Raw genomic sequence first — 13,974 nt, 5'->3', positions numbered from 1 at the left:
GTAATCCTTTTAATGTATTCAGTTTGCTAGTATTTAGTTGAGGGTTTTTTCATCAGTATTCCTCAGATATTGTTCTGTAGTTTTCTTCTAGTTTCTTTGTCTGGCTTTGGCATTAGGGTAACGCTGGCCTCATAAAATGAGGTTAGGTATATTGCCTCTTCTTCAGATTTTTGGAAGAGTTTGAGAAGGATTAGGCTTTAATTCTTTAAATGTTTGGTAAAATTCTTTAGTGAAATGTTCTGGTCCTGGGCTTTTCTTTTTTGGAGATTTTAAATTTTTGAACCAATCTCCTTAATGGTTATAGGTTTCTTCAGATTTTTTATACATAATTTTATCATGGTAGGTTCTATATATCTAGAATTTATGTACTTCTTCTACATTATCCAACATGTTGGCATATCATTGTTTATAGTAGTCTCTTAAAATTCTCTTTCATTTCTGTGGTATTAGTGGTAAAGTCTCCTTTTTAGTTTCTGATTTTAGTTGTTTACTCGTTTTTCTTAGTTAATCTAGAGCAGCTCATTTCTTTCTATCACAGAATAATATTGTATTGTATAGATGTACCACAGTTAGGTTCTCTGTTCATCTGTCGAAGGACATCTTAGTTGTTTCTAGGTTTTGCCAGTTATTAAAAAAAACTGCTTTAAACATTGATGTTTTGTGGATATAAATTTTCAGTTTGCAGGGGCGAGGGGGGTCAGTACCTAGAAGCAGAATTACTGGATCATATAGTAAGATTATATTCAGTTTTAGAAGAACTGCCAAAACCCTTTTCCAAAGTGGCTGTTTCATTTGCATTTCCTCCAGCAATGAATGAGAGTTCCTGGTGGCTTTACATTTTTACCAGCATTTGGTGTTATCAGTCTTTTGGAATTTAGCCATTCTAAGAGGTATGTAGTAATGTCTCATTATTGTTTTAATTTTCACTTCCCTAATGACATATGGTGTTGGACATCTTTTCATTTGCTTACCTGCCATCTGTGTATCTGTGTATCTTTTTTGGTAAGGTGTCCAGATCTCTTGCCCGTTTTAAAAATTGGAATACTTATACTATATTGAATAAAAGTGATGAGGGGGTGTCATCCTTGTCTTGTTCTTGATCTTAGAGGGAAAGCTTTGAGCTTTTAATCGTTGAGTATGATGTTAGCTGTGGGTTTGTCATATATGCCCTCTATTATGCTGAGGTATGTTCCCTCTGTACCCACCTTGTTAGGAGTTTTTCTCATGAATGGGTGTTGAATTTTGTCAGATGCTTTTTCTGCACCTATTGAGATGATCATATGATTTTTATCCTTCATTTTGTTAATGTGGTACACGTAGATTTTCCCCTCTGGTATGTTCTTGGAGTCTGTTCTTTGTCAGGAAGCTGCGTGACGCACCCTTTCCTTGTTTTCAGTCTTGTCACTCATTTAGCAAGCATCTCTTGGACACCATCTGTGTTTCAACTTTATTGTACTAATGGAGTATGTATTTAGAACATAATTGCGTTGAATAAAATAGGTTCTCCCTATGGTATGTGCCTTTTTAGTATAAAGAAAACATTCTCTATTCTGGAAATTCTTTGCAGCATTTATTCTCTAAGAATGATCTTCAGAGAAGAGAGGGATCTGGCATTTACTTGGTGCTTCTTACTTGCCAGCATCAACTAGTATACCTTGTCATTAAATTGTGACAGGAATTATTTATGATATTGTAGCTTTGTTTCTGTCATAAATTGGTAACTGCATCGATTCATCTCAAAAATTTCCACCCTTTCTCAAAACTGGTTTTCCCAGTGATCTCAGGAACTAATAGAATATGCTGTCTCCAAGACCTTTTTCCTTTACCCAGTGGTTCACAAACCAAAAGTAACCACAAAAAGTGACAACAATAAAACAAAACCTCTTCTTTAAAGAACAGGGGGAGGGGTGGGGAACCAGGTATATGGGAATTACCTATATTTTTCTGAAGTGAAACTAGTTAATTAAATTAAACAATAACAGTATTAGTTTCTTTTTTTTTATTATTTTAAAGTTTATTCTTGAGAGAGAGAGAGTGAGCACATGATCAGGGGAGGAGCAGAGAGAGAGAGAGAATCCCAAGCAGACTCTGCATTGTCAGCGCAGAATCCAACATGGGGCCTGAACCCACAAACTGTGAGATCATGACCTGAGCTGAAATCCACAGTTGGATGCTTAACTAACTGAACCACCCAGGCACCCCTGTTTTTTTTTTTTATTTTAGAGAGCAAGAGAGAGAGCGTGAGTCAGGAAGAGGGGCACAGAGAGAGAGAATCCCAAGCAGGCTCCATGCTCAGTGCAGAGCCTGATGCAGTTCTCAACCCCGTGACCCTGGGACCCTGACTTGAGCCAAAATCAAGAGTTGGACGCTCAACTGACTGAGCCACCCTGGCTCCCCTAAAAGTATTAGTTTTGATTCTAAGACATTTATGTTTAGAATTTTGATTTTGGCAGGGTGTCCTGGCCTAAAAACTGTCATTATTGCAGGAGATGTAGGCTTTTGCAGAGATTGCAATTTGAACCTTTTAGACAATAACATCCGAGTTTACTGCTTCCATATTATATGTTTTAGAAGAATCTTATTTCTAAATTAATCTTAATTTTGTGCTTTTTTAAAATATTGAGGGTCAGGGCCTATTGACTACTTAATTTTGGAAAGTGTTTCCATAACAATTTGCTTCTTTTTTTCATTTATCTTAGGTCATAATTTCCTTTCCTTTCTCCTCCACCTTCTCTCCTTTCTTTTTGCCACCAAAGAAATATTTTTTCTTTGTGTTTGAGTTTGAAGTTTTAGTATGGTTTAGTTTTTTTCTTATTTGGAAATTGTAATTTTGTTAATAATCTAGGTATGATTTTCCTGATCACGTTCATATCTGGTATTTATAGGTCATATTTCATTTTCATTTTTCTACATTGAGCATCAATATTCTCCACAGTGAACATAGCATCTTCTAATCAGCTAAGGGAATGGTGGGCTTCAGGTGGCTCCAGAGCTCACTAGTGGAATGACCTTGGTTTGCTAGTGGGTGCTCATTCCATTACTCTGATGACTTGAGAATCGTTTTGCCTTTTGGATACCATCTTGAAATTGTTACTGGGGCCTCAGAGAAATTGTGGACCTCAAATCTTTAGTATTCCTTAGCAAAGTATTATTTTGGAACTATTTTAAATACACACTGCCTTAATCCATGTATCTTTTTCCACCTTCCTTCCTCCCTACCCCCTGTCCCCATACAGTTACCTGAGAAGAAAGGAAAAGAAGCAAATACCGGTTTTGGTGGCCCCGTTGTTAGTTCTCTGTATCATGAAGAAATCATCAGGTAATTTTTCTTCTGATATTGGGTAATAGGGATACATACATACGTATATATGTGTATTTATGTGTGGGCATATGTATATGTGTGTTTGTGTGTATTTTTTTTAATCCTGAAAGCTTCGATTTGTGAAGAACTTTTTCTTAATGTGAAATGAAACTGATTTTGGTGGTATATCTAGGAGGATAACAAATAGCAGGAAAGAATTTTTTAGGTGTTTTATCTTTGAGATCAATAAGTGTCTGAATCATTGCCAGATAGTAACGTTTTCCACCATGTAAGTAGTTGGTAGGGCAAGGTTTTGTGTCTCACACAGTCTAAAGCTGTGGATTTTTGTTGTTGATGTTGTTTTCCTCAAAATATCATCATTTCTTCGTGTGTGTGTATGTGTGCGTGTGTATTTGTGTTCATGTTTATTTACAATACTGATAAAAATGCCATTATCCTTTCTTTTCTTTTTTCTTAGTTTGGCTGTAATCTGAACTCAAGTATGTAAAGGGAGGTAGTGATTCAGTCTCATAAAGCTTGTACAATTTCTAAAAAATATTTATGTTCTTTTTTAGAAAACAAAGGTTTTTAATTTTTTGTTGTCATTGTTAAATTACCATTTCTTTTAAAGATTAGAAATCTTCTTGAGTATAAAATGGTACGCCAAGGAGAATATTGTGGAGAGTCCTCAGAAAGTTAAACAGAGAATTACTATATGATCCAACAATTCTACTTTTGATTTTGTATCTAAAAGAATTGAAAACAGGATCTCAGAAGACCCATGTTTACACACCCACGTTGACAGCAGCACTATTCATAGCAGCCAAGAGGTGGGAGCTACCCGGATGCTCATGGGCAGTTGAATGGATAAACAAAATGTGGTCTATACATATAATAGAATATTATTCAGCCTCAAAAAGGCAGGAAGTTCTGACACATACTATAGAACATGGATGAAGCTTGAGGACATTATCCTAAGTGAAATAAGCCATTCACAAAAAGATAAATACAATATGGTTCCTCTCTATGGAAGTATCAAGAGTAGTCAGATTCGTAGAAACAAAAAGTAGAATGGTGGTTGTCAGGAGCTGGAGGCAGTAGGAAATGGGGAGTTGTTATTTAATGGGTAAGGAGCTTCAGTTTTCCAAGATGAGAAAGTTCTGGGGACCGGTTGCACAACAGTGTGAATAATACTTAACACTACTGAACTGTATACTTAGAAATGGTTAAGAAGGTAAATTTTATGTTATGTAGGGTTTTTTAACTACAGTTAAAGAAATTCTTCGTGATCATCTCATATTATTTAACTAGGATCTTAAATTTTATGTATAAAATGTCTTGATTAATCTTTTTCTTTCAGTACCATGTGAAAATCAGGAAAGGGATTTTGTCCTGCTTTAAAGTCATGTGGCACATTCTACTAAGATTTTTACCTTACAAACAAATTTAAATAAGAATCTCTAATGCTGTTACACTTTTTGAGTTACCTCAACTTTATTTTTCTTATTCACATGAAATGAATGAGCAGTAATTTTTTTAAATTTTTAAAAAATGTTTTATTTATTTTTGAGACAGAGAGAGGGCGTGAGCAGGGGAGGGGCAGAGAGAGAGACACACACAGAATCCGAAGCAGGCTCAGGATCTGAGCTGTCAGCACAGATCCTGAAGCGGGGCTCAAACTCACAAACCGCGAGATCATGACCCGAGCCGAAGTCGGACGCTTAACTGACTGAGCCACCCAGGTGCCCCGAATGAGCAGTAATTTTTAAGTGGAAAATTGGGTTCACCTAAATTTATTGAAGGGAAATATCTATCTTTATTGAATAAAGAGTAAATTGTACCAAATATGTATGCTGCACTCTTGCAGAAGAGTTTGCTGACATTATCTCCCACATGAAGATGTAATGATAGGACTCCGGGGAAGCATTCTAGGAGGAAAGTTATTGCTTCCACTATGAATCAAAAACTTTAAAAGCTCATAGTTTCCCATTCCTGACCAGTCATTTGGTACTAAAGGTCCTATCTTGAATCTGTTTTCAGAGTAAGCATATCATTGTTATAGATTAAATGTTTATTTGGGGTGGGATAGGGGAAGGCTGATGAGAATTGGAGGGGAAAAAGATACTTTTTAAGGCTGATTTGGAATACATTTGCCACTCTGATCCCTTTTTGGGACCCTGAGAACTCTGAGGAGCTCATACAGTTTTGAGGAAGCATAGTTTAAAAACTTTTTCAGAGTTAAACCCCCCCTTCCCCTCAGCCCTTATATAGTGGTTTACTTAATTTGTGTATTCTGTCTTTAGAGTCTTCTAAAATTGGCATCTTAGAACTTTAACCCTACCAATCAAAATTTATTAAGTGTTTAAATCAAATCAGTAAAACCTTTAGAGTCATTTTTCTATATATTAAGAGGAGAGGTTAGTCATTCCTTCTGTTTTCCTGTAAGTCCTTTATTCACACTTGTTATAGCATTTATCACGTTATAACACATTAAATAGAAGTTTTAAAAAGCCTATATCCTGGAGTGCCTGGATGGCTCAGTTGATGAAGTGTCAGACTTCGGCTCAGGTCATGATCTTGTGACTCATGAATTCAGGCCCTGCATCAGGCTCTGTGCTGGTAGCTCAGAGCCTGGAGCCTGCTTCAGATTCTGTGTCTCCCTCTCTCTCTCTCTGCCCCTCCCCTGCTCACGCTCTGTATCTCTCTCTCAACAATAAATAAACATTAAAAAAATAATAATAATAAAACCTTGTATCCTTTCTGCTGAATTTTTAGTTTTTGGAGGCCTAGGATCATATTTTATCCATTTCTGTGTTTTGAGTGTCTGAGGAAGATCCCAAAACTTAGTAGGTTATCTAGTAAAAGTACCCAGAACTCAGGAGGTATCCATGGCTCTTCCTTCAAGGAGCTGATAATTCAGTGATTGTTGCTCACATAGAGTTAACCTAGTGTTCATATCATAAAGCAAAGAGTGCTGGTTTGGTTTTCTTGTGATAATACCCATACTCACTTATTTTCCTAGGCAGTTTTTAAAAATGTGTAAGCTATTTCCTTTCCTAGTTAGATTAAATTAAGATTATGTCTTGACTTTTTTAAAAAAATCGTTATACTTAACTTTCTAACAATATCAGTTGTCTATAAACAATAGTGATCTTTATTTTGTGTGCCAGTTTCCTTAAGGGCTCCCAAAGCCTAGTACTTTTCCAAAAAACATTCTGAGTACAGTTTCTTTTGGAATGTCCAGTGACATGGCTGATTACAGTTAAACATTACTCCACTGGAAGTGAAAGTAAATATCTGGATAATTGGTGTATTTCTAAGACAGAATTAAACTATCCTGGAAGAGTTAACCTACCTGCTTATCCTCCACCCAGTTCCTAAAGAAGTCACTCTTAGATTTAAATCAAATATTTAGAATTTGACCATGAGAAACAATAACAAAATAACACAGCTTATTTTCATAAAGTACAGATTTGAATTCATCTCCTCACACATTTATTATGAATCTGTCAGACAAACATTGTGGATATTTGTGCTTCCCATCTTCACTTTTGAATAGTATGTTCTTAGTATTTTTGGCATCTATAGTATGTTTAATAAATATTACTCCTTAATCTGGTGAAATATGAACCTCTGCTAGGGACAAAACTGATTAGTCTTGGCCTTATTTTTTTAAGTCATCTAAATTTTCATTCTCTTGGTGTGTATTTTGGAACATATGATTAAGATATGAAACTGTAGGAAACATGAATGTGAACCACTGAAAGCCTTTTAACTGTTTCAGATGTTAATTTTGTCACTACTAACAGTGGAATCACAACACTTAGTCATTTTCTTGTAATCGAGAAATCATTTTACAATTGAACAGAATTCTACTGTAACAAACTAGATCATGATAAAAATCATTCTAAACTGAAATGTTGATTATTTCAGTAACGGAGTAGAGGTGGTCCCTGTTGTTTCTGAAGTATAAAAATGCAGTTGCAGCAATGAAAACAGGCTGTTTGTTGGAGTTTGTGTAATCAAATTTTGCTTGTGCTTAGGTGACATATCTGGTATTTTATTTTTCCAAGAGGAAGTTGTGCTTTAACTAATTGCTAATTGCAGTTTCTTGGCAGAATCATGCTCAACTGAAGTGAAAGTGACAGGTTTTAGAGTTTTAGAAATGTCAAATGGCAAACTTAGGTGAAAGGAAAAGTTTTCTTCTGTAGAACCATTTTTTTAAAAGCCACTAAAAAAGTATTTTGAAGGTCTGTTTTAGATACTTTAGTATATAAACCTCTAATTTTTTTCCCCGTTTTTAAAGATCAGGAAAATCAGTATCTAATAAACTCATGTAATAAGGCTTGGGCTCCATTTTTGTGGCAGTTTTCCTGACTAATGTGTATTGTAGGTGATAAGTTAAAGGCCCATTTTCATTTTATTGTAAATGTTCTTGAGCCAAGGGCCACTGGGGCCAATTCTGAGCTTGCTCCTTGCCTGTTGTGGTTCTGACCCTTATTTCCACTCTGTCACAGAAAGTGACAATATCATGTCATAGATACAGATCTCTGTGTTAATATTCTAGAGCCCCGACACCAATTTTTCATTATGAAGCTGGTTAATTGTTCTGTAGTATAATGGAGGAGATACAGTGTGAGGCTAATTAAATACCAAAAATTATGAAGCCAGACTGCCAGCATTCAAATGTTGATTCCCTCAGTAGTTCTGTGACCTTGGACAAGTTACTTTATCTACAAAATAGGGGTAACTGTATTACCTTTCTCATATGACACTTATGTGAATTATTTGAATATGTATACATAGGCATCCTAGAATAGTACCTGGCACAAAATGAGTTACTATGTAACTTTTAACTTTTATTAACATTGTCATACTCAGCACAACCCCCACAACAGGAACCGACAGCACAAGGCTCAGGTTATGAACTAAAAATCACATGTCAGCCTGGTTATAGAATTAGGTACAGGTTGTTTGCTTTTGCAAGAGAAAATGGAAAACAAGGAAGAAAGAGCCAGTGCTATTAGAATCTGTATTAGAACTATAGAAACAGGGGAGTAACAAATCTTTTAACTCAAAGACAGTTGCTGTAGACTTGAGATCAGTTGTGTTTCATTTATACTGCAGATGGACATAAAAAGCTCTGATTAATAAGCATAGGGCTTTGCAAAGAGTCAAATGCTTCTGCACTACATATACTGACTCAGTAAGAAATCACTTTTGGTGACTTGTATACTTAGAAGGTTTTATCTAGAAGATGGCACATAAACTGAGAAATTAGGGCAAGAACTAAAAATACAATAAATGAAGCATGTGCAGTGTCCATTCTACCCTGCAATAAGATTTGGTCCTCCTTGTTATATTTTGTACTTTGATGCTATGTAATCTATCAGAATTTTATTAATCCCACTTAGACAGGCAGCCATCTGGACCTTCTCTAAGCAAGACCAGACCAGTATACAACCAAAATGATTGATGGGCTCTGGAATTGATTAGTTGTTCTGTGAGACAAATGAACTGTTTTGGCAGAAAATACCAGAGGTCACTGCTGTGGTCAGACACAAAAGCCTGTAGAATTTTAAAGAGATGCTTTCATCATTGACTTAGAAAGTTAAAAATTTTTAACAGTAATGGATTTTGAAAATATTTAAGAATTATCTTTTTATTGGCTGCTCTTTAGTTCTGAATATAAAGTGGAATAATATAAATATAATTCACGATAAAAGTGATTATACTTTAATTTTGTATTTGTGATGAAAATATGAACTGGAATGATAGTCGTATAGAGGCCTATCACACATAAACTGTACTCTAAAATTTTCCTGAAAGAGGTGTGATTGGAGAAAAAGCTACAACATACATTGTTTTATTTTTAAGTGATTTATAAAATCAGATGGTATAAAACTCCATTCAGTTATGTATTCAGCTTCACATTGTTAGATAGCAGTCTGTTTGAACAAATCTATGTAAGACTCCAAAGCTTTAAGAGAATGTGTTATACATATTTGTACTTTAAAATTTGAATATTTGGATTTTTTTGCTTTCAGTTGGCTAAGTCTTTCTGGGATACTACTGTCCCATTGACCCCACTGTCCTTAGCACCAAAAAGATTATCCTGCTTCCTTACATCTGTTTGGCTGGTAGTAGTGAAAACCTTCCCTGTTTCACTGTGTTGCCCATGATCAACATTGTGTTAACACTTTGGTGATAGGTGATAAATTGGATGACATATGTCTTGTTACATTCTGGTTATTCTTTGAGGACTACACAAGTGTGTGTAGGCAAGTGGGCAACTCCCCCTTGAGAATCTGACTGCTCAGAATGAACTTGAGTTATGGATTTATTCAGCCTGTAAAACCTCAGCTGGCATAAATAATTGAGAAAGCAAAGGTTTTTCTGTGGTGCATACCTCAGGGACTCATGGCTCCCTTCCTCCTCTCTACCCTCCTTTCTTATGAAAATGATCCCAGTTGCACTCCTAGATAATAACACACCAAGCAATTAAAAGCCATGGGTGGCTGGAGAGAGGAGAAAAGGTTTAGTTAATGAGCTTTTCCTCTTCCAGTGCCCAGGAGAGCCTTAGGAATGACAAGGCGATTAAAGCGAAGAGATAATTATAGATTATGTGAAAATGGGTCCCTTGAGACAAGCAGGTCTTGCCATAAACAGTAACTGTTGTAAGAGTCTCCTGGCTCTCATATTCACCCTTTTCTTACGTGCTTAATTTAGCTCCTGTGTGCTCAGTGTCCTGATGCCAACCAAGCATCTAGGCAGATCCACCTGTTTGTAGATCAACAGCCCTTTCTGAACAAGAGGTCATTCCTCAACTAAAACCATCATCTTCTCCTCTCTCCTTTTCTTTTTTCTTTATTCTTCCCTCTCTTCCTTTTCCTCACTTTGTTGTCTCTTTTCTCTCTGCTCCTCTAATCTTATCCATATCCTTATATAGTACTTGTGAAATGCTAGACACTTAGACTTGTTTACAAAGTTTAGTGTGTGTGTGTATGCACTATAAAGATGCATATAGTTACGGGTTTATTGTATCCATTATAATAAAAAGTGGTATATGTATTACACATAATATAAATAAATGTTTTTTGCTATTTAAATGCTTTAGAGACATAAAGATATTTTAAAATGTTAGCAGAGATGTTAGCATTGTGAAATAGTCATCTTCTTAATTATCATTTAATTATTGTCATCTATTCTGTCAATACTGAAAGCAAGCAATTTTGGTTCATTACATTGCCTTTTGATTTATAAGAACTTTGCTGATTGCATTATATACAGTAATAAATGATTGGTGTTTATTAAAGTTGGAATTCCGTGTGAAAAGGACATTGTTATATTACATGATTTTATTTATAAATTTTACCCAATATAAAAATTTATATATGTATTAGGTAAGTATTTTACCAGTATTTTATGTAAAATATGTCATTTCTAGGTCTCTTATGTCACACTGGTCTACTGTCTCCTTTATCCCTTACTATATCAAAAATTCTGTTTCCTCCTGTTCCAAAATAATTCAGATCCACCTAGTTTTCATTATCGCCACCATCCTGCCTTTTGCAATACTGTCACTAAACAGTCATCGTCTCTTGGCCAGGACACTGCAGAATGGTTTGAGAACTAGATTCCTTTTTCCTTTCCTGCCTCCTCCCCAGATTTATAACTCATATCATTGTGTCACTCTCCTACTTGAAGCCCTTTTAGTGGTTTCTTATAGCACTTAGGATAAAGTCTAATATTCTTTAACATTTCTTACAGGGCCCTTCATCATCTCATCTGATGCCAGTTTCTACCCCCCCCCCCACCCCCATACTGACTGTACTCCACCTACATTGGCATATTTTTATTTCCTTGGAGGTCTAATTAACATTTGTTAGATGAATTGATTGTTAGTGTTATATAAAGGTATATGAGAAATGACCCCAGTGTACAACATGTGTTAAAATCTTAAGGTAATAATATCAGCTAACATTTATGGACCACTAATTATGTGCTAGTTACTATACTACATGTGTTATATATATTATTTCAGTTAATCTTCAGAATGATCCTTTAAGCTGTAGGTATTGATATCCCTATTTTACAGATGAAGAAACTTAGACTCAGAAAAGTTAGGTTACTTGACCAAGGTCACGTGGTTTGTACTCTGCTGTTGCTACACTATACTGCCTCTGAGATGGTTGAGGAATCCTTGTGTTCTGCAATTAGTGAAATTAATTTTGATAGTTGTTATTATACGAACAGAGTGAATATCTTCAATTTAAACTTTTAAAGCCCTTTTCCGTTTGTTTTTTAAGATGTGCTTTACCGGGGCGCCTGGGTGGCGCAGTCGGTTAAGCGTCCGACTTCAGCCAGGTCACGATCTCACGGTCCATGAGTTCGAGCCCCGCGTCAGGCTCTGGGCTGATGGCTCGGAGCCTGGAGCCTGTTTCTGATTCTGTGTCTCCCTCTCTCTCTGCCCCTCCCCCATTCATGCTCTGTCTCTCTCTGTCCCAAAAATAAATAAACGTTGAAAAAAAAAAAAAAAAAAAAAAAAAAGATGTGCTTTACCAGTAAAATTATATCATCATTATACTGATGATGTTTCTTTTGGATTCATTGACGTTATTGATTTTAGACTTACCTTAATGTTTGAGAATGTAACTCAGCTCTATAAAGCCTGTTAGCCAAGGATTCTATAGATGTTTCTGATGTGGCCACTGGTTTTCCAGGATTTGATCAGAATTAAAATAAATTTTTTCATATGGACATTTGAAGTATCAGAAATTTTAATCAACTATTTTAGAGTTAAGTAGGTTTTAAGAGGTAGAAATGCATTTTTAGTAACTAGTGTCTATAAATCATGGCTAGATAACTTTTCCAGAATAAGAGGTTATCTTCAAGAAGTACCTGGGACATTGATCTTTCCTTTGTCATTGCTTCCTTGAAAAAATGTGAGAAAAATACATTAACAGCATATTAACAACTTAAGATAACAGATAGAACTTTTTATTTAAGGCTTTTTAAGAATTTTCTAGACCTACCAATAAGTACGCTATAATATAACCCTGTCGAAAATATTTATTATTTGGTGAAGAAGATATTGTCATTACCACATAACAGGAAGGGGGAAAACTAACTGGTTATGTACTATAACTGTGTGAAAGTAATTGCAGATATAGTAGCAGTATGAGTGGGAGGATTGTGATTCAGTATCTATAAGTTCTTTCATCATTCACCTGTCCTTTTGGCACTGTGTATTTTGAACCTACCTATTTTATTGACTCTAAAACACCACTGGTTTAAATACCATTAAGAAAAAATGCCACTAATTAATTATAAGAGTCTACAGATTATAAGATTCATCAGAAATGTTAAAATATGAAAAAATTTGTGCTTTTTGTTTTTGTTTGTTTTGAGAGATCTTGCAAGCAGGGGAGAGGGGCAGAGGGAGGGAGGGAGAAAATCCCAGGCAGGCTCCATGCCCAGCATGGAACCCATTGTGGGGCTTGATCCCACAACCCTAAGATCATGACCTGAGCTGAAATCAAGAGTTGGATGCTCAAATGACCAAGCCACCCAGGCACCCCATTATTTGTGTTTTAGAATCAATGAAATATGGCAACTTTAACAAAGAGTTTCTCGATGTCTTTTTGCCATCTAGGATTTCAGAAATTATTTTAAGAACAACACTGCAAACAACAAAAACCCCACTTTTGTAAGTGTCTTGATCTGAATGCTAGGTTTCTTGAGCTTAGTTATTGCCCCAGCATTGTTTGCCTCCTCTAGGGCATATGACCAAGGTACTTCAAAGAGGATGTACTATTTACAAGATTTTATCTGGAGGACCATAGTATAGACTCTCATTTATGGTCTTTGTAAGATTGATACTCGAAAACAGTGTTTTACGATGAAATTAACATCCAAAATTTTAATTAGATATTAATTAAAAGTGGGATTTTTGATGTGCTAAATAGGATAGCTCTGACTACTATTTAATTCTTGAGATAGGAGCTGACTTTACCAATTTGCTTCTCCCAGATAAGTCTTTCACCAGCTTTGCTAAAAACCTTTGAGTAAGAACAGATTTTTTCTTTCAAGAGAGAAGCAACTATAAACAAAGTTAAGATATGCTTGTATTAATTTTTTTATATTTGTAAATTAAAACATTCTTTTTTTAAGAATACAGAGTATCTTAATTTCTATGTAGATATTTTATCTCAGTTTCTAAAGTATTGATAGTTTAGTCATATCAAAGGTTATATTTAGATATATATGAAATAAAGGTTGTACATTTACATATAAAATACAAAGGTTATATAAAAAAGAATTAGCATTAGACTTGGGCTTTGTATTTAGCCTACAATAATAGAATGTTGATAATTTAGTCAGTGAGATCAGAAAGATGACATAATTATTTCCTAAAGTTATATTTGGACAGAATAGCAAGTCTTTACCTTTCAGATTGACAACTTCTGGCCGTATACTTGTCAAGTGAATTAAGAACTTAAATTCCTACAAAGAAGATAGTATTCAGCAACAGCACTACTAAATTTTGTAAGACAGGGAGCAGGCTTTCATCCTAGAAAGACTGTCTCCTAAGGAACTTCCCAGTGTGTTTTTAGTGAATTTATGTCCATTCTTCAATCTCAAAGATCTAAAAAAAAAGACATGTGGGTGAG

At 35.3% G+C, this 13,974-nt stretch overlaps 1 protein-coding gene across 7 annotated transcripts in view; it reads left to right on the top strand.

The window, feature by feature from the left end:
• Window positions 1-13,974, top strand: part of ACBD6 (acyl-CoA binding domain containing 6) — a 223,140-nt gene that overhangs the window by 68,649 nt on the left and 140,517 nt on the right. For all 7 annotated transcript variants that reach the window (XR_006705739.1, XM_045452563.1, XM_045452565.1 and 4 more), the window contains one exon: window positions 3,237-3,319. Coding sequence is in view for 6 of the 7 variants with exons in the window: in XM_045452563.1 (XP_045308519.1) it covers window positions 3,237-3,319 (83 nt within the window). In the remaining variant the exon portion in view is untranslated. The remainder of the gene's footprint in view (window positions 1-3,236; window positions 3,320-13,974) is intronic.

The sequence above is a fragment of the Leopardus geoffroyi genome, chromosome C3 (assembly GCF_018350155.1).
Source record: "Leopardus geoffroyi isolate Oge1 chromosome C3, O.geoffroyi_Oge1_pat1.0, whole genome shotgun sequence".
Taxonomy (NCBI): Eukaryota; Metazoa; Chordata; class Mammalia; order Carnivora; family Felidae; genus Leopardus; species Leopardus geoffroyi.
This window is presented reverse-complemented; position numbering and strand designations above follow the sequence as displayed.